This window comes from Macrotis lagotis, chromosome X, assembly GCF_037893015.1.
Source record: "Macrotis lagotis isolate mMagLag1 chromosome X, bilby.v1.9.chrom.fasta, whole genome shotgun sequence".
Taxonomy (NCBI): domain Eukaryota; kingdom Metazoa; phylum Chordata; class Mammalia; order Peramelemorphia; family Peramelidae; genus Macrotis; species Macrotis lagotis.
Genome location: NC_133666.1, coordinates 333358287 through 333378424, shown reverse-complemented (window position 1 = coordinate 333378424; position 20138 = coordinate 333358287). Strand labels below are relative to the sequence as shown.

The 20138-nt window shown below is 36.7% G+C and overlaps 1 protein-coding gene across 1 annotated transcript; it reads right to left on the bottom strand.

Moving 5' to 3' along the window:
• Positions 1 to 9057: 9057 nt before the first annotated feature.
• On the bottom strand, positions 9058 to 9812 carry LOC141497019 (uncharacterized). The gene has a single exon (XM_074199599.1). It carries the CDS (start codon positions 9810 to 9812, stop codon positions 9066 to 9068), a length of 747 nt encoding a protein of 248 aa, XP_074055700.1. The 3' UTR covers positions 9058 to 9065.
• Positions 9813 to 20138: the final 10326 nt, after the last annotated feature.

Genomic DNA, 20138 nt, shown 5'->3' with positions numbered 1-20138 from the left:
GAAAATATGTATGCTCCCACCATGAAGAATTTTGATGAATCAAAAAAAATTATGATGATCTGGAGACCCTTATCATCAATGTACTAAAAGAAGACAAACTCATAATTCTTAGTGACTTTTTTACTAAAGTAAGTTCAGACTACCAGTTATAGCAGAAAGTCCTTGGAAGGAATGAAGTTGGAAACAGTAACAGCCATAGTCAGTCACCTACTACTGAAAACTTGTGCATCTCATGACCTTTTCATCACAAACCCAGTCTTCCATTTACCTAAATACAGGATAACTTCCTGGGTGTACTTTCACAGCAAACATTGGCATCTAAGACTTTGTGATTGTACAGAGAAGAGATGGACAAGATATGAGAGTGACAAAGACAATATGTGGCACAGAGTTCTGGACTGATAACAGACATCCTCTCCAAGTTATATATTCAGAGTCATTGGAAATGATGGTCCCAAGGCAAAATGACTACTAGAAGAATTAATATCATGAGTTTAGAATCTTTCTGATCAGGAACAGCTTGTTGCCAACTTGGATGGAAAGTTGAGCCAACACACAGTTTGCAACAGTGGATCATAGAAAGAACAGGTAGCTTTCAGAGATTTGGTATACTGCACTGTGTTTGCTCATCTGGGTCAGAACACTCACAAAAATCAAGACTGGCTTGATGAAAATGAAGGGAAATACAGAAGCTAAATAAAAAAATAGGAACTACAAAAATAAGAACTTTACCAAAAGGATAGTCCATCTATTTCTCAGAAGGCAATATTTAATTCCATCAAAAGTAAACTACAAGTGAAACTTAGAGAGAGACAGGACCCTTGACTCAGTAAGAAGGCAGATGAAATTCAATGTTATATGAATAGTAATAATCCAAAGTGTTTTTAAGCTCTCCTGAAGGCTATTTATGGACCAAAGACATATGGTGCATCTTAGTACTGATGGAACTTGATCATTTACCTCAAGTTGAAGTCAATCCAGCCCTAGCTGAAACTCTACTTGGAGAAGAGTTTTGAATGCCATTAGGCTCCTCTCACCTGGAAAAGCACGTGGTACTGATTCTATTTGAGCTGAGATTTACAGGGGGGCAATGCTCCTACAAAAGTTGATTGAAATTTTCTGGGTTATATGACATGAAGAGATTATCCCCCAGGAATTCAAGGATGCCTTCATTGTCTTCCTGTAAAAAGGTAAAGGTAAAGATGACAACACAGGGGTATTTCTCTTTTAGTTATTGCTAGTAAGATTCTTGGCAGAGTGCTCCTAAATAGGCTGACTCTCCATCTGGAAGGTGATCACCTCTCTGAGAGCCAGTGTGACTTCAGAAAGAATCAAGGAAGAGTTGATATAGGATTTGTTGCCTGACAACTACAGGAAAAATGCCAGGAGCAGAATAGAGGTCTGTATTCAACATTTTCAGATATGGCAAAGACCTTTGAAGGCTAAGTTTTGAAGGGTTATGGAAAATCATGTCAAAATTTGATTGCCCAGAAAATTTTATCAATATTGAATGTCAATTTCATGATTATGTGCTTGCCCAGGTTCTGAATAGTAGATGATGCTCTCATGATTTCCCATTCATCAGTGGAGTGAAACAAGGCTGTAGCTACTCCAGTGCTTTTTGGCATGATGTTTTCACATGCCATGTTATCAAATGCTTTCACTGAATATGAACACAGCATCATGGTCAGCTACTGAATTGATAGTAAATTCTTTAACTTGAGAAGACTGCAAACCAAGACCAAAGTGGAGGAAGAATTGATGCCTAACTTTCTCTTTGAGGATGATTGTGCACACAAAACAGTCTCTGAAGCTGAGATGAAACAAAGTATAGATACATTCTCTGCTGCTTGTATAAATTTTGGCCTAACAACACAAAGAAAACAGATGATTCATCAGCCTTATCCACACCATTCATATGTGGAACCATTGATTGCCGCAAATGGAGAAGTTTTGAATACTATGGGTAAATACATTTACCTTGGAAGTATGCTCTTCAAGGTGGTTCACATTGATAATGAGGATGACACACACATTGCCAGAGCTAGCTAAGCATATGGGAGGTTCTGAAAGAAAGTGTGGGAGAAAAGAGGTATTAGACTAACTACCACACTGAAGATCTACAGAACCATTGTGTGGACCTCAATGCTGTATGCTTGTGAAACCTGAACAGTTTACTAGTGCCTTGATAGGAAACTGAACCACTTCCATTTAAATTGTCTTATGAAGACCCTGAAGATCACCTATTAGAAGATACCAGATAATAAGAAACTTTTTTGAACTAAACTGCCAAGCTTTCAAATGTTACCACAGAGACTGCAACTATGATGGACTGGCTTTATTGTTTGAATGCCAAAATACAATTGCCAAAAAAGGATATTTTTATTTTTATGGAGAACTCACACAGGACAAGCAATCACAATCAGATGTGATACAGAGACAATCTGAAGTTCTCTCTTAAGAACTTTAGAATCGATTGTGCAGCAGGGGAGATACTGGCTCAGGACCATGCCTTCATAAAAGAGGATGTTGCACTCGATGATCAAGGCAGAATTGAAGCAATGTAAAGGAAATGTCAAATATATGAGTTTAGAGTACATTTGAGATCATGTGTAATTTTTAAGGAAATGCAGCCTATAAATGTCAGAAATGGAACTTGATGTTCACATGAAGTATTTATGCCTGACCTGTGGTAGAGTATTCTGAGTTTGTATTGGTATGATCAGTCATGGTACATTGTATTACAAACTATAATTTGTCTCTAGTATAATAATGCCTTTTTGGTCTTCTTCGATAGTAAATGAAAAGAATTAACCATATAGAGTTCTGCATCTGGGAATCAGGAAGAACTGAATTAAAATTATATCTCATACACTTTCTAGCTAACCCTGGGCAAATTATTTGTATGCCTTAATTTGCTGCTGAGGAAATGGCAAAGCACTCCAATAACTTTGCTGAGAAAACCCTATGGATATAAGGGCAGAGGGGTAATGAAGAGTAATAATTGACTCTATGACTGAAAAACAACAATTATATTCAAGATACAGTGCTAGGTGATAAGGCAGTAAGAACAAATCAGTAAGATCCATATATAGAAACATATATATATATATATATGCACATATAAACATAATTATAATATATACATATATTTTTCATAATCTAAATATAAGCAACAAAAAATAATATTATATAGTACATAGCAATTTGGTCTTGAAGTCAGACCTGAACAAGTTCAAGTTTCATTTCTGACATATATAAGCTGCACGGTTATAGACAAGTCCCTAAAATTACACAAGATCTCAATTGTACTGATTCCTTTCCCATACACTCTTTAATGTGCAAGAATGATGGGAAAAATTTATGTTCAGGTTTTCCATGCTCTTTTCAGCCCCAAGACTTCAGCTACAAATATCTCTAGCTCTACTACTGTTATTTGAATATCTGTATTAATAATCATCATTTTTAACAAAGATTCAAATACTTAACCAAAGTATGATCTCTCCCTAATGTCTCACTCTTAGGATTATTGAAGCTTTGCCTTTTAGCAATATGATACCCTAGAAAATATCTCAATTCAGCTTTCTTATCTGTAAAAGTGGAACATATAGATTCAAAGATTTGTTGTATGTAAAATACTTTGCATTCAAGCACTTTATAAAAGTCAAGTGAATAAGCATTTATTAAATGCCACGCACTTTAAGTGCCAATGATATAAAGAAAAGCAAGCAAGCAAACAAACATAAAACAGTACCTGCTCTCAAAAAACTCACAATCTAAAGGGGGGGAGACATATCAATAACTATGTAAAACAACATATATACAGGACAAAGTAGGGTGATTATAGAAATAAATATTAAGGAAAAAATGAAAAAGTTTCTTGCAAAAGGTAGGATTTTTTCAAGAAAACCAGGAAAACCAAAAGAAGTAGAAAAATAGAATTCTATGCATGAAGGATAGCTAGTGGAAAGGCACAAAGTCAGGAGTGAGGGTGTCTTCTTTAAGAAATCACAAGTAAATAAGGTGTTACTTAATTACAGAATAGATGAGGGAAGTGAACATTGGAGAAATAAACAATTTGCAAGGTATGGAGGATTTTTAAAGCAAACAATTTAGTAATTGATTTGATCTGAAGGATTAAGAAAGAGTGAGGAAAGGTGGAACCAAGATAGCAGAGAAAAGCAAAGAAGTTGATTAAATTCTTCTCAGTCTCCCTTGGGAACAAAAATCAATCAATTTTGGAGCAACAAAATCCACAAAAGACAGAGTGAAACAATTTTCTAGTCCAATATAACTTAAGGAGACTTCAGAAAAGTATCTCACTTGGGTAAAAGGGGAATACAGCCCAGTGCAGGCTGTGTCCAGGAAAGCAAGAAGGAGGCTCTTAGCCACAGCAAGATCAGCAACTGAGTATCCATGGTCCTGAATGGTGGCAGAGTGGGATAGCTATGAGGTTTCCAAGCCCAGTTCAAATACAAAAGGCACAATATCATCCCTTGAACACAAGGCACAACTGGCATGAATAGAATGAGTCATCCTTGAGTAGAAGGCTAGTAGTAAGGCTAGTCCTGAAGGCTAGACAGAGAAAGTCAGCGAACAAGTCACAATCTTTTAGCACAAGGAAAATTGCCTCAGGAGCAAAGTTTAACATTAAAAGTCACAAAATTGGGTAAAAATGAACAAAAAACAAAAAAGAGCCCTGACAACAAAAAGTAACTATGGTAACATGGGAGATCAAAACACAAACTCAGAAGAGGACAGTAATGTCAAAATACCTACATGTAGAGCTTCAAAAGGAAATTTGAATTGATCTCAGTCCCAAAAACTTCCCCTGGAAGTGATCAAGTAAGAAAGGATGGAGAAAAATTGAGAATAAGAAATGAGAATAATATAAGAAAATTATAAAAAGAATGAATAGCTTAGAAAAGAAGCATAAAAATTGACTGAAGAAAACAATTCCTTGAAATGTAGAATTGACCATATAGAAAAGGACTTACAAAAGTTAACTCAGGAAAATAATTCCTTAAAAATTCAGTTTGGGGAGATAGAAGCTGATGAAATATCAATAAATAGTCAAAACAAATTCAAAAAAGTGAAAAAATAGAAGAACATGTAAAATACCTTATTGGAAAAACAACTGAATTGTAAAATAGATTCAGAAAAGATAATTTAAGAATTATGGAACTATATGAAAATCATGATCAAGAAGAAGAAGAAGAAGAAGGAGAAGAAGAAGAAGAAGAAGAAGAAAGATGAAGAAGATGAAGAAGAAGAAAGATGAAGAAGATGAAGAAGAAAGATAAAGAAGAACATGAAGAAGATGAAGAGGAAGAAAGATAAAGAAGAAGATGAAGAAGAAGATGATGATGAAGAAGAAGAAGAAGAAGAAGAAGAAGAAAATTTAGCATCTTACATGAAATTACTAAGGAAAACTATCATGATATCCTGGAACTAGAAGAAGAAATAGTAATTAAAATAATGCATCTCATGACCTCCTCATCTGAAAATGAAAATTTCCAAGGAATATTGTAGCCAAATTTCACAACTCCCAAGTAAAGGAGGAAATATTGCAAGGAGAAAGAAAGAAACAATTCAAATACTGTGAAGTCGCAGTCAGGATTACATAGGACTTAGCAGCATCAACATTAAGGGTTAAAAGGTTTGTATTATAAAGTTTTGTAAAGTAAAAGAACTAAGATTACTACTGAGAATCAGCTTCCTAGTAAAACTGAGCATAATCTTTCAGGAGGAAATGAACATTCAATGAAATCAGAGCCATTCAAATTTTCCAGATGAAAAGACCAGAACTGAACAGAAAATTCGGCATAAAAAAGCAGGAAAAGGTTATTCAATAAATTTAAACTGTTTACATGTCTAAACTGGAAGATGATAGTAGGAACTCTTAAGAACTATATCTCTATTAAGGCAGTATGGAATTAAGCATACACAAAGGATATAGTAATGAGTTAATTTTGATGTGATGATATAAAAATTAAGTGCTATACAAATGAAAGTATTGGGGAGTGGAGACAAGATGGCAACATGAAGGCATCATTTCCTGGGAACACTTTCCCCCCAAAACTCCAAAAGTCATCAAATTATGACTCTAGCCAAAATTTAGAGGGGCAGAACCCACAGAAAGACTGAGTGATACATTTTCCCAGTCCAAGATAACTTAGAAGGTCCATGGGAAAGGACCGGGAGATGGAAAAAGCCCAGGCACAGAGCAGACTGGGAACAGCTTGAAGGGGCAGTGAGATAATTCTGCTATACCACAATGAATGTGGAGTGAGGAGCACTGACAGCAGAACCTGCAGTGAGAATCAGGAGAAACCAGCTTGCACCTCCAGGGCACAGACCATAGATGGTAAGGGTGTCAGGGGAGATTGCAGAAATTTCTCTGCTCTCCCTGGGAGAAGGACTTTGCTGTTTGTCTCACTCAGATATAGTTTGCAGTTTCGGCTTCCATACCAAAATAGCCTAGCCAAGCAGGGTTCTTCCTTACAGCTCCGGGGCGGGGGGGGCATGCTGTGGTCATATCAAAGCACAGGCAAGAGAGCATAAGACCTTGGAGGAATAAAGGTCTCAGTGGGGTGTCCCCCACAAAAAAATTCCAAAAGATTATCCAAAAATTCCAAATTAGTCTTGGGCTGAGGAAATGAGTAAACAACAGAAAAATAAGAATCTGACCATCAAAAATTATTTTAGTCCCATGTAAGATCAAAACACATACTCAGGTGATGATAAAATCAAAGCTTCCCTATCCAAAACCTCCAAGAGAAATAGAAAATGGGTTCAGACTATGGAAGAGTTCAAAACACACTTTGAAAAGCAAGTAAGGGAAGTAGAGGAAAAATGGGGAGCAGAAATGAGAACAATGCAGAAAAATGAATGAAAACCAAATCAATAGTTTGGTGAAAGAAATACAAAAAATATTGAAGAAAATAATATACTAAAAACCAGTTTAGGCCAAATGGAAAAAAGCAAAACAAAAGGCAAACGAGGAGAATACCTTAAAAAGCAGAATTGGGAGGGGGCAGCTAGGGGGCACAGTGGATAGAGCAGTGACCTTGGAATCAGGGGTACCTGAATTCAAATCTGGCCTCAGACGCTTAATAATTACCTAGCTGTGTCAAGCCACTTAATCAGATTGTAGCTTGGTCAAGCCACTTAATCAGATTGCCTTGCAAAAAACTAAAAAAAAAAAAAAAAGCAGAATTGGACAGCTGAAAAAGGAGATAAAAAAGTGCTCTGAAGAAAATAATTCCTTCGAACACAGAATGGAACAAAAGGAAGCTGATGGGTTTACAAAAATTCAGGAAGAAATAAAACTCTTCCCCCCAAAAAAGTCAAAAATTAGAAGAAAATGTGAAATATCTCATTGGAAAAACAACTGACCTCAAAAAAAGATCCAGAAGAAATAATTTAAAAATTATTGGGCTACCTGAAAGCCATGAGCAGGAAAAGAGCCTAGACTTCATTTTTTCAAGAAATAATACAGCAAAATTGCCTTGAGATCCTAGAAGCAGAGGGTAAAATAGAAATGGAGGGAATTCACCAGTCACCTCCTGAAAGAGATGCCAAAACAGAAACTTTTTTTGAGATTTTATTTATTTTGAGTTTTACAATTTTTCCCCTAATTTTACTCCCTCACCCCCCCCCCACAGAAGACAATTTGCCTGTCTTTATATTGTTTCCATGGTATATATTGATCCAAATTGAATGTGATGAGAGACAAATCATATACTTTTTTTTTTAGAGGGACTGGTTCTTTATTTCAAAAGACATTTTGTCAATTTTAAGTATCAAAACACTTGCACTATTGGTTCCTCTTTCTCCAGATTGGTTCCCAAATAGACCACACCAAAGGAGAGTACATTTAAGCCAATAAGCGGCACGATGCAAACAGACCTCACAGAAACCTTGTCCCCCCCAAAAAAAAATTTAAAAAGATCAGCACACTGCCAGCTCATGGACAGAGAGCACTCACAGCCAGATGGGGGTGGAAGTGGGGTAGGGGTGGTCCTGGTGCTCCTCATCTGAGAGAAATAAAGCCTCAAAAATAATATATATAAAATTAAGGAAAAAAAAGTTTTGTACACAAGCTATTCAAGATTTCTCCAGCACTGAGTGATACAAAGCAAAATGAGATGGCACTTTTAGAGACAGCAGCTTCAGACCCAGGAATGGGTAATGAGATGAATTTCACTTGGCTAATCAGTGGCAAAATAAACGTTATTTTTCAAAGAAGGTGAAGTGGGGATAGTAGACACCCTAACATCTGGGGCACATGATCCATTCTGTGAGTGAATGAGGAGAGGGAAAATAATTTGGTCTCAAGAGAGGTCTTGTCTGTGTAATTTGCTTGTTTGCTACTGATCCAAAAAAAAAAAAAGGGAGGGGGAAAAGGAAAAAATAACACCCTAAGAAAACCTTAAAGCTGAAAAACTGAACGGCACTTTTTTTTTGGCAAACTCCTCCTGGAATAACCTTTCAGATTTGGCTGGTGCTTGGTACAGAACATTGAGGTTTTCCATGATGGAGTCTCATCTTGGCCTATGTTCAGCTCTCAGTAGGCAGGCTAACACATCTTTCCTTCTTCTATGGAAAAGGGACATTGTTTAGGTAGAAAGATTTACTATCCAAAAGGAAGAAAATAGATTAGATACAGCCTAGAAGCTGGGGAATTATCTGGAATGTCTTATAAATGGTTGCTACGACAACAAAAAAGGTAATTACAAAATGTATACGTCATACAACATGCTTTTAAAGACACTATTGCATTGCGCTCATGTTCCCTTAAATGTTGTTCCCAAAAGTACTCAGCCCTTAGTCCATCTGGGATCTCTAGGGGAGAGCTGTGGAGACAGTTTGGTGAAATGGACATGGGAGTTGAGGGTGGGGGTGAGATGGGGAAAGGTGAGCAAGGACCCAGAGAAGAAAGCAGCCTTCAGGTGAAAGATCAGCCCTCAGTTTAAAGGTCAGCTTCAGGCAGGCTGGCCTCCAGAGAAGTCAGAGTCAGTGGAAGGAGCAATAGACAGGGTGGGGCTGGGGGGGGGGGGGTTCTACATCTCATTCAGGTCAAGCAGAGTCTGGTCCAGCATCCTTTGTGTGCAGAGTTGCTCCTCTTTGGTGCTTTTCAGTTTATCTTCCAAGTCATCAATTGTCTTTTCCAGCTTGGCTACCAATCTCCCAGCAAACTCAGCATGGGTCTCTGCCTCCTTCAGTTTATCGTTAAGAATCTTTATCCCCTCCTCATATTTGTCTTCTTTCTGAGAATACTTTTCTTCAGCAGCATTCAGACACTTCAGATTCTGGTCCATCAGTCTGATCTGCTCATCCATCTCCCGGCAACGGGACTCAGCCAGCTCGGCCCGCTCCTCTGTGCGCTCCAAGTCCCCCTCAATGATGAACAATTTGCGGGCCACCTCCTCATACTTCCTGTCTGCTTCCTCTGCGATGTGCTTAGCCTCTTTTAGCTGTATCTCTTGCAGCTCCATCTTCTCTTCATCCTTCAGGGCCCGATTTTCAATGACCTTCATACCTCTCTCACTTTCATCAGCTGCCTTCTCTGCCTCCTCTAGCTTCTGCAGAGCTGTTGCCAGGCGCTCCAAAGCACGGTCCAGCTCCTCCTCAACCGGCTGGATCCGACAGTTCAAGGAAGCCACCTCAGCCTCAGCCGGCTCCCAGGCCCGCTTCTCCCCCTCCACCTCCTGTTGGAGATGCTCGGCCCTCTCCTCTGCGTCATCGGCCTGCTGCTGCAGAACCTGAATCTTGCGCTTCACTGCCTCGATGGTGGTGATTCCAGCCATGGTGCCCGCCCCGTTCCAGCTCCCGCTCCGGCTGCTGGCTCCTCCACTCGCCACGGCTGCTGCTTCTCAGCCCCGCTTCTGCCTGCTCCCGACAAATCATATACTTAAGGAAGAAACTTAAAGTATAAGAGATAGCAAGATCAGACAATAAGATATCAGCCTTTTTCTAAATTAAAGTTAATAGTCCTTGGTTTTGTTCAAACTCCCCAGTTCTTTCTCTGCAAACAGATGTTCTTCTCCATTGCAGACAGCCCAAAATTGTCCCTGATTGTTGCACTGATGGAATGAGTGAGTCCATCCCAATGTAGCTGTTAGGGTGTAGTGTTTTTCCTGGTTCTGCTCATCTCACTCAGCATCAGTTCATGCAAATCCCTCCAGGCTTCCCTGAATTCCCATCCCTCCTGGTTTCTAATAGAACAATATTATTCCATGACATACATATACCACAGTTTGCTTACCACAGTGATGTTTTTACCCTTTTAATTCATCTCTTTAGGGTATAGAGATAGTAGTGGTATTGCTGGATCAAAGGGAGTACACATTTTTGTTGCCTTTTGGACATAGTTCTGAATTTTTCTCCAGAAAGGTTGGATGAGTTCACAGCTCCACAACAATGTAATAGTGTCCCAGAATTCCCACAACCCTTCCAACAATGATCACTATCTTTTCTGGCAATATTGGCCAGTGTGAGAGATGTGAGAAGCTTTAATTTACATTTCGTTAATAAGTATTGATTTAGAGCAATTTTTCATATGACTATGGATTGCTTTGATTTCCTCATCTGTAAATTGCCTTTGCATATCCTTTGACTGTTTGTCAATTGGGAAATGCCTTTTTTAAAATTTGAGTCAGTTCTCTGCATATTTTAGAAATGAGTCCTTTGACAGAAACATTAGTTGTAACGATTGTTTCCCAGTTTACTACATTTCTTTTGACCTTGGTTACATTGGTTTTGTCTGCGCAAAAGTTTTTTAATTTAATTTAATTGAAATCATCTAGTTGTTTTTAGTGATGTTCTCTATTTCTTCCTTAATCATAAACTATTTCCCTTTATATAGATTTTACAGGTAAACTAGTTCTTGATTTTCTAGTTTGTTTATATTATTGTTTTTTATGTCTAAATCCTGTATCCCTTCGGATCTTATCTTGGTGTAGGGTGTGAGGTGTTGTTCTAATCTAATGTTCTTCCATACAAAATTCCAATTTTCCTAGCAGTTTTTATTGAAGAGAGAATTTTTATCCCAAAGGCTGGACTCTTTGTGTTTATCAAACAGCAGATTACTCTAACCATTTCCTGCTATTGCATCTAGTCTATTCCATTGATCCTCCACTCTATTTCTTAGCCAATACCAGTTTTAATGACTGATGTGTTTTAATGTAATTTTATATCAGGTAGGGCTAAGCCACCTTCTTTTGCACTTTTTTTCATTAAATCCCTGGAGATTCTTGACTTTTTTATTTCTCCATATGAATTTGCTTACAACTTTTTCTAACTCATTAAAGTATTTTTTTTTTTTTTGGAATTTTGATTGGTAGGGCACCAACAGGTAAATTGCTTTTGGTAGAACTGTCATTTTTACTATATTAGCTCCACCTATCCAAGAACAATTGATGTTTGCCCAGTTATTTAAATCTGATTTAATTTGTGTGAGAAGTGTTTTATAATTGTTTTCAAAAAGTTTCTTAGTCTTCCTTGGCAGATAGACTCCCAGGTATTTTATATTGCCTGAGGCTACTTTGAATGGGATTTTTCTTTCTAGCTCTTCCTGCTGTATCTTGCTAGTCACATATAGAAAAGTTAACACCATTTGCCTTGCAAAAACTAAAAAAAAAAAGATTTTTGCATCTATATTCACCAGGCACATAGGTCTATAATATTTTTCTCTGTTTTAATTCTTCCTAGTTTAGGTATCAGCACCATATTGCTTTCATAGAAAGAGTTAGGCAGAGTTCTGTCTTCCTCTATTTTTTTTTTTTAGGTTTTTGCAAGGCAATGGGGTTAGGTGGCTTGCCCAAGGCCACACAGCTAGGTTATTATTAAATGTCTGAGGCTGGATTTGAACTTAGGTACTCCTGACTCCAGGGCCGGTGCTCTATCCATTGTGCCACCTAGCCACTGCTTCCTCTATTTTTCCAAAGAGTTAATATAGAATTGGAATCAATTGTTCCTTAAATGTTTGGTACAATTCAATTGTGAATCCATCAAGCCCTGGAGATTTTTTCTTAGGGATTTCAATAATGGCTTGTTAGTTTTCTTTTTCTGAGATGGGGTTGTTTAGGTATTTAATCTCCTCTCCATTTAACCTAGGAAAATTATATTTTTCTAAATATTTGTCCATTCCAATTAGATTGTCAAATTTACTGGAATAGAATTGGGCAAAAAATACCAAATTATCATTTTAATTTCATCCTCATTGGTGGCGAGTTCACCTTTTTGATTTACGATACTAGCAATTTGGTTTTCTTCTTTCTTTTTTTAATCATATTGACCAAAGGTTTATCAATTTTTTGCTTTTTTTTCATACAACCAACTTTAGGTTTTATTTATTAATTCAATGAGGTTTTTTTGCTTTCAATTTTATTAATTTCTTCTTTAATTTTTAGAATTTCTAATTTGGTATTTAATTGGGGATTTTTAATTTTTCCTTTCTCTAATTTTTGTAGCTGCATATATAGTTCATTGATTTCCTCTTTCTCTAATTTATTCATGTAAGCATTTAAAGGTATAATATATCCCCTGACAGTCACCTTGAGTGTATCCCATAGGTTTTTGTATGCTACTTCATTATTGTCTTATCTAGGATAAAATATTAATTCTTTCTATAATTTGTTGTTTGATCCACTCATTTTTTAAAATGAGGTTATTCAGTTCCCAATTAGTTCTGGGTCAATATCTGGCCTAATATTGCATATGATTTTTATTGCATTGTTATCTGAGAAAGATGTATTCACTGCCTTTCTGCAGTTGATCATTAGGTTGTTATGCCCTAGTACATGGTCAATTTCTGTATAAATGACATGTACAGCAGAGAAAAAGGTATATTCCTTTTCATCTCCATTCAATTTCCTCCATAAGTCTATCATATCTAATTTTTCTAACAAACTATTTACCACTTTAATTTTTTTCTTGTTTATTTTATGATCCAATTTATCTAAATCTGAGAGTGGGAGTTTGAGGTCTCTCACTAGTTGAGTTTTGCAGTCTATGTCTTGCTGTAGTTTTTTCAGCTTCTCTTTAAGATTTTGGATGCTATCCCATTGGGTACATATATATTCAGTATTGAAATCACTTTATTGTTTATGGTACATTTTAGGAGGATATAATTTCCTTCCTTATCTCTTTTAATACTATCTATTTTTACAGCTGCTTTTTCTGAGATAAGGATTGCTACCCCTGCTTTTTTCACTTCAGCTGAAGGAAAATATATTTTACTCCAACTTCCAAAAAAAAACCTTCCAGGAATATTACAGCCAACTTCCAAAACTCCCAAATGAAAGAGAAAATTCTGAAAGCTGTCAGAAACAAACAATTCAACTACTGAGGCTCATTGTCAGGGTTGCACTGAATCTACAGCATCTACTTTAAGTGCTCACAGGGAATTGCAATATGATATTCCGGAAGGCAAAAGATCTTGGCTTACAATCAAAAATCAACTACGCAGTAAAACTAAACATCCTCCTTCAGGGGAGAAGATGGGCTTTCAATGAAACAGGGGACTTTCAAACTTTACTACTGAAACAACCAGAGCTGAACAGAATGTTTGATTTCTAGGTATAGGACTCTGGTGAACCATAGATGGAGTGCATGAGACGGATTAACTGAGAGGAACTTAATGATATTGAACTGTTTGTATTCCTGCATGGGAAGAAGATATTGATAACTCATATGAAATTTTTCATTTATAAGAACTGTTAGAAGGAGCATATATAGACAGGGCACAGGAAGGAGCAGAATATAATGGCATAATGTAGTAAAAAGATGGAGTCAATGAGTAATAAAGGAAAGTACTGGGAAGAAGGGAAAGGAGATGAAGACAAATAAGCTAAGAAATTTCACAAGAAAAAGCTTTTTCAATGGAGTGGAAAAGGGGAAGGCAAGGGGGAATGAGTGAGCCTTCATTCTCATCAGAAATGGCTTATAGAGGAAATAACATATACACTTAATAGGGTATAGAAATCTATTTTACCCTAGAGAAAAATGAAAAGAATGGGATGAGATAAGGGGAAATGGGGGGAGGGAAGGGGGGAATAGGTGATAGAAGAGAGGGAAGATTGTGGGAGAGAGTACTCATATACAACACAATTTTAGACAGGGCCAGGGTGCAAGGAGAGAGAGAGTAGAATAAATGAGACTGGGGAGGAATAGAGTGGAGGGGAACACAGACAGTAAAAGCACCTGTGGGAAAAATATTGAAGCAACTTCTCTGGTGGACTCATGATAGAGAAAGTAACTCACCCCAGAGACAGAGCCACTGAAATTTGAACACAGACTGAAATTCATTTTTTCTCTCTCTCACTATTCTTTCTTCTCAATAAGGAGGGAGGGAAGAAAGTTAGAAGAGAATTTTGAACTCTAAAGTTTTTTTTAAAAGGGAATGTTATTTTTGTTTTCATATAATTAAAAAAATTAAATGTAAGAATTTATTTTTTTATTTTTTAATTATTTTTACTTTTAAATTTTTATTAAAGATATTATTTGAGTTTTACAATTTTCCCCAATCTTGCTTCCCTCCCCCACCCCCACCCACAGATAGCACTCCATCAGAAATGTAAGAATTTAAATGTAATTGGGAAATGTTAACAAAATTACAGTGCATCATAAAAAGAAAAAAATGATAGTATTGAGAGAAGAGGAAAAGGGGAGGCAAAAAGGAGTGTATTACATCACATGAAAAAAAAGCACAAAAGATCTATTTCAATAGAGGGAAGGAAGGGGGATGAAAATTGTTTGAATGTTACTTTCATCAAATTTGGCTCAGAAAGGAAAAAACATGGACTCTCAGTTGGGCATAGATACTATCTTACCCAATAGGAAATTAGGAGGGAAGGAGAAAAGAAAATAGGAAGGCTAATAGAAAAAAGGGCAGATTGAGGGAGGCAGTAGTTAGAAGGAAAACACTGTTGAGAGGAGACTGGGAGAAGGAGAAAGAATGAAAAGGATAAATAAGGGTAAATTGAATGGAGGAAAATACATAGTAATCATAAATGGGAATATGAATGGGATGAACTCTCCCATAAATTATTTTTTAGGTTTATTTTTTTTTTGCAAGATAAACGGGGTTAAGTGTCTTAGCCAAGGCCACACAGCTAGGTAATTATTAAGTGTCTGAGACTGGATTTGAACCCAGGTACTCCTGACTCCAGGGCCAGTGCTTTATCCACTATGCCACCTAGCCACCCCCTCTCCCATAAAATTGAAGTTAACATTAGTGTACATTGAAAACAAGAATTTAAAATATTTTCTTCACAACAAACACATTTAAACAAAAAGCAAAACAGACAAGAAGTAAAGGTAAAAGCTGGAGCAGAATATATTACGCTTCAACTGGAGAAAAAATAAAATGATCCTGATCTTAAACAAAATACAAGCAAAAATAGAGTAAAGTAAAAGTGATAGAGAAGGAAACTATATTTGGCTAAAAGGTACCATGGACTATGAAGTTATAACAGTACTAAACAATATGCACTAAGTCATATAGTATCCAAATTTTTGCATGAGACGTTGTGAATAACAGGAAGTAAGAGACAGCAACATTATACTAGCAGGGGGCCTCAGTCTCATCATCTCAGAACTAAATAATTCTAAATACAAAATAAACAAGATAGAAGTTAAGAAAGTGAATAGAGGACTTCTGGCTAAGACGGGGGAGAGAAGACAGGCATAGTTCTAAAGTCTCCTGATCTTTCTCCATCTATCATATGAAACAAATCTCTTAACAGAAATCTGACCCAAAAAACTCAGAAAGAAAAGCCAGGGGAAAGAACATCTACCTAAGGATTTGTCTTGGGTGAGTCTGGGCACAGAGGGCAAATCAGCCCTGGATCAGTCAGATTAACGGCTGAACTGGAACCTGGGAGTCTGAGGACCCGAGAGATGAACCTGCTGGATCAGGGGTGGGGCTAGACCGTGAGGGCTTGAGTCAGTTAGGGAGCAGAGGCACTGGTGTTGGCGTATACCTTCTGGAGCTTGCCAACAGGGCTGGGGGGACAGTTCCGTTGCAGGAGAGCGGCAGACACCAACCCTGGGCTCCTCTAGTCTGAGGAACTCTGAGTCCACACATCCATTGTGGCTGAGCCTCTTCCCAGAGCAAACAATTACAGACTATTTCTGCCTCATGCACAGGTGTGTGAGCAGAAGAAACAACCCAGCTGACAATAGGGAGAGGGATGACCTCACACCAGTGTAAAGCCCACCATTGATTGAAGGCAAAAGGATTTAATAGCTTCAACCCTTCCCTTCAAGCTAAGGGAGAAGGCCTAAATCAGGGTTACAGACATTCCAGAGAAAGCAACCTCCTACTGGCCAGCCAGAGAAATTACACTCAGTGAGTAAAGCCTCTAGGGATCCCAAGTCCCTGTGAACTAGCCCCTCCCCAACTCAAGGTGTTAGCAAAATGAAGAAGGGTGGGTAGAAAGATGGATTCATAGAAAAATTCTTGGAAGGAAAAGACCCTAACTCAGAGAGGCCCAGAACCTCTAAGGAGAATATGATCTGGTGTTCAGCACAGAAAGAATTACTTGAAGAAATAAAGAAGGAGTTTAAAAATCAACTGGAAAATTTGGGAGAGACAAATTAATACCTTGCAACAAGAAAAAAAAATCCTTAGAAAATACAACTGGACAAATACAAAATGAGAATAATTCTCTCAGATCCTCAATTGGGCAAATGCAAAAAGAAAATAATTCTCTCAAAATCTCAATTGGTCAAATGTAAAGCTCTTTCAAAAGTAGAATTGACTAATTGGAAAAGGAGTTGCAAAAGGTTAATGAAGAAAACTCCTCCCTAAAAAAAAGAATGGAGTCTGTAGAAACTAATGACTTCATGAGACAGCAAGAGCCTGCTAAACAAAATCAAAAAATAGAAAAAAAGAAGAAAATGTAAAATACCTCATCAGCAAAACTACTGACCTCAAGAATTTTTGGAGGAGGGGCAACCTGGGAATTATTGGACTTTCTGAAAACATTGAAGAGGAAAAAAAAAAAACCTCGACATAATATTACAGGATCTAGTGAGGGAAAATTGCCCTGATATCATGGAACCAGAAGGCAAAGTAGTTATTGAAAGAATACATCCATCCCCTCCAGAAAAAGTCCTAAAATGAAAACACCAAGGAATGTTGTGGCCAAATTCCAGAACAATCAGATAAAAGAGAAAATCCTACAAGTGGCCAGAAAGAAACAATTTAAATATCAAAGGAGCCACTGGAAGGATTAAGCAGGGCCTGGCTGCATCAACATTAAGGGATCTGAGGGGCCTGGAATAAGATATTTTGAAGAGCAAGGGAGCTTGGAATACAGCTAAGAATCCACTATCCTGCAAAGCTAAACCTTCTCTTCCAAGGAAAAAGATGGACATTTAATGAAATGGAAGAATTCCAAAAATTCCTGATGAAAAGACCAGAACTAAATAAAAAATTTGGACATCAAACAGGATGTTCAAGAGAAACATGAAAAAGGTAAAAAAAAAAAGGGGGGGTCCAAAAAGTTGAAACTTGCTATATCCCAGCATGGGGGAAAAGATTCTCATAAACCTTGAGAATTGTAACTCTAACAGAGACAATATACCTATCCAGAAGTGATGGACATTCATGACCTAATTCATGAGACTGCTATCCAATGGGATGTAACTGGCTTTAACCCCACTTGGGAGAAAGACTTTAATAACTCTCAAGAATTTTAACTCTATTAGATAGAATGTACTTAGCTAGAACTGACAGATAGTCAGAATTTTCTATGACTCAGAATAATTTTAAAAATACTACATCCTTAAAAAGGGGTACAGGAAGGAGATGGGAGTAGGGAGGGGATTGAATGGAGTAAATCTCATTGCACTAAGATGTACAAAATACCTATGATAATGGAGGGGAAGAAGGGAGGAGATGAGAAACACCTGGATCTTCTTCTCATTAGACTTGGATTAAAGTCAATTTACACATACTTAGTTAACTTAAAAAAACATCTAACCTTTCAAGTATTAAAAGGGGAAAAGTGGAGGCAGAGAAAGGGAAGGGGAGGGGGGAAAAAGTGGAACTAACAAAAGGAAGGGAAGGGAAAAGGGAAAAAGGGAAAGGGGAATGAAAGCGGAGGGGGTGATATAGGAGGCCAAAGACACTGAAGGAGGTGATATTCAGAAACAAAATACTGGGGAATATGGATAAAGGGGGGGAAGGGGGAAAATACAAACAGAGGGAAGATAGCATGGAGGGCAATAAAGAATTAGTAATCATAACTTTGAATGTGAATGGGATGAACTCTCCCTTAAAACATAAGCAAATAGTAGAGTGGATTAAAAACCAGAATCCTACAATATACTGCTTACAAGAAACTCATTTGACGCAGAGAGATACATATAGAGTAAAGGTAAAAGGTTGGAGCAAAATATGTTTTGCTTCAGCTGAAGTGAAAAAAGCAGGGATAGCAATGCTTATCTCAGACAAAGCAGCTGCAAAAATAGATAGCATTAAAAGAGGTAAGGAAGGAAACTTTATCCTCCTAAAAGGTACCATAGACAATAAGGTTATATCAATACTGAATATATATGTACCCAATAGGACAGCATCCAAATTCTTAGAGGAGAATTTGAAAGAACTGCAGGAAGACATAGACTGCAAAACTCTACTAGTGGGAGACCTCAACCTCCTGCTATCAAATCTAGATAAATCAAATCATCAAATAAACAAGAAATAAGTTAAGGAGGTAAATAAATTGTTAGATAAACTAGATATGGTAGACTTACGGAGGAAATTGAATGGAGATAGAAAGGAATATACCTTTTTCTCTGCAGTACAAGGAACTTATACAAAAATTGTCCATATACTAGGCCATAAAAACCTCATGATCAACTGCAGAAGGCAGAAATAGTGAATGCATCTTTCTCAGATCACAATGCAATAAAAGTCATATGCAATATTGGGCCAAGGAGATATAGACCCAGAACCAATTGGAAACTGAATAACTTCATTTTAAATAATGAGTGGACCAAAAAACAAATTATAGAAAGAATTAATCATTTTATCCTAGATAATGACAATAAAAAAACAACATACCAAAAAAATATGTGATTCACTCAAAGAGGCTCTCAGGGGATATATTATATCTTTAAATGCTTATATGAATAAATTAGACAAAGAAGAAATCAATGAACTAAACATGCAACTAAAAAAATTAGAGAAAGAACAAATTAAAAATCCCCAATTAAATGCCACATTAGAAATTCTAAAAATTAAAGGAAAAATTAAAAAATCAAAAGCAAAACATCTATTCAATTAATAAATAAAACCAAAAGTTGGTTTTATGAAAAAAAACAATAAAATTGATAAATTTCTGGTCAATTAAAAAAAAGAAAACCAAATTGCTAGTGTCATAAATGAAAAAGGTGAACTCACCACCAATGAGGAGGAAATTGAAGTAATAATTCAAAATTATTTTGCCCAACTCTATGGCAATAAATTTGATAATCTAAGGGAAATGGATGAATATTTACAAAAATGTAAGTTTCCCAGGTTAAATGAAGAGGAGATTAAATAACTAAACAACACTATCTAAGAAAAAGAAATTTAAGAAGCCATCACTGAAAGCCCTAAGAAAAAATCTCCAGGGCCTGATGGATTCACAAGTGAATTCTATCATAAATTTAAGGAACAATTATTTCCAATTCTACATAAACTCTTTGGAAAAAGAGGGAAAGAGGGAATTTTGTCAAACTCTTTCTCTGAAACCAATATGGTGCTGTTACCTAAACCAGGAAGAGTTAAAACAGAGAAAGAAAATTATAAACCTATCTCCCTAATGAATATAGATACCAAAATATTAAATAAAATCTTAGCAAAATGATTACAACAAGTTATAACTGGGATAATAGATTATGATCAAGTAGGATTTATCCCAGGAATGCAGGGTTGGTTCAATATTAGGAAAACTGTTGGTATACTCAATTCTATCAACAACAAACCTATCCGAAATTATGTGGTCATATCAATAGATGCTTTTGACAAAATACAGCATCTGTTCCTAATAAAAACACTAGAGAGTGTAGGAATAAATGGACTGTTCCTTAGAATAATTAGAAGTATCGATCTGAAAGCATCAACAACCATTATATTCAAT

Coding starts and splice junctions, on each gene's coding strand:
- LOC141497019 (XM_074199599.1), bottom strand. CDS start 9,812: ATGGCTGGAATCACCACCATCGAGGCAGTGAAGCGCAAGATTCAGGTT.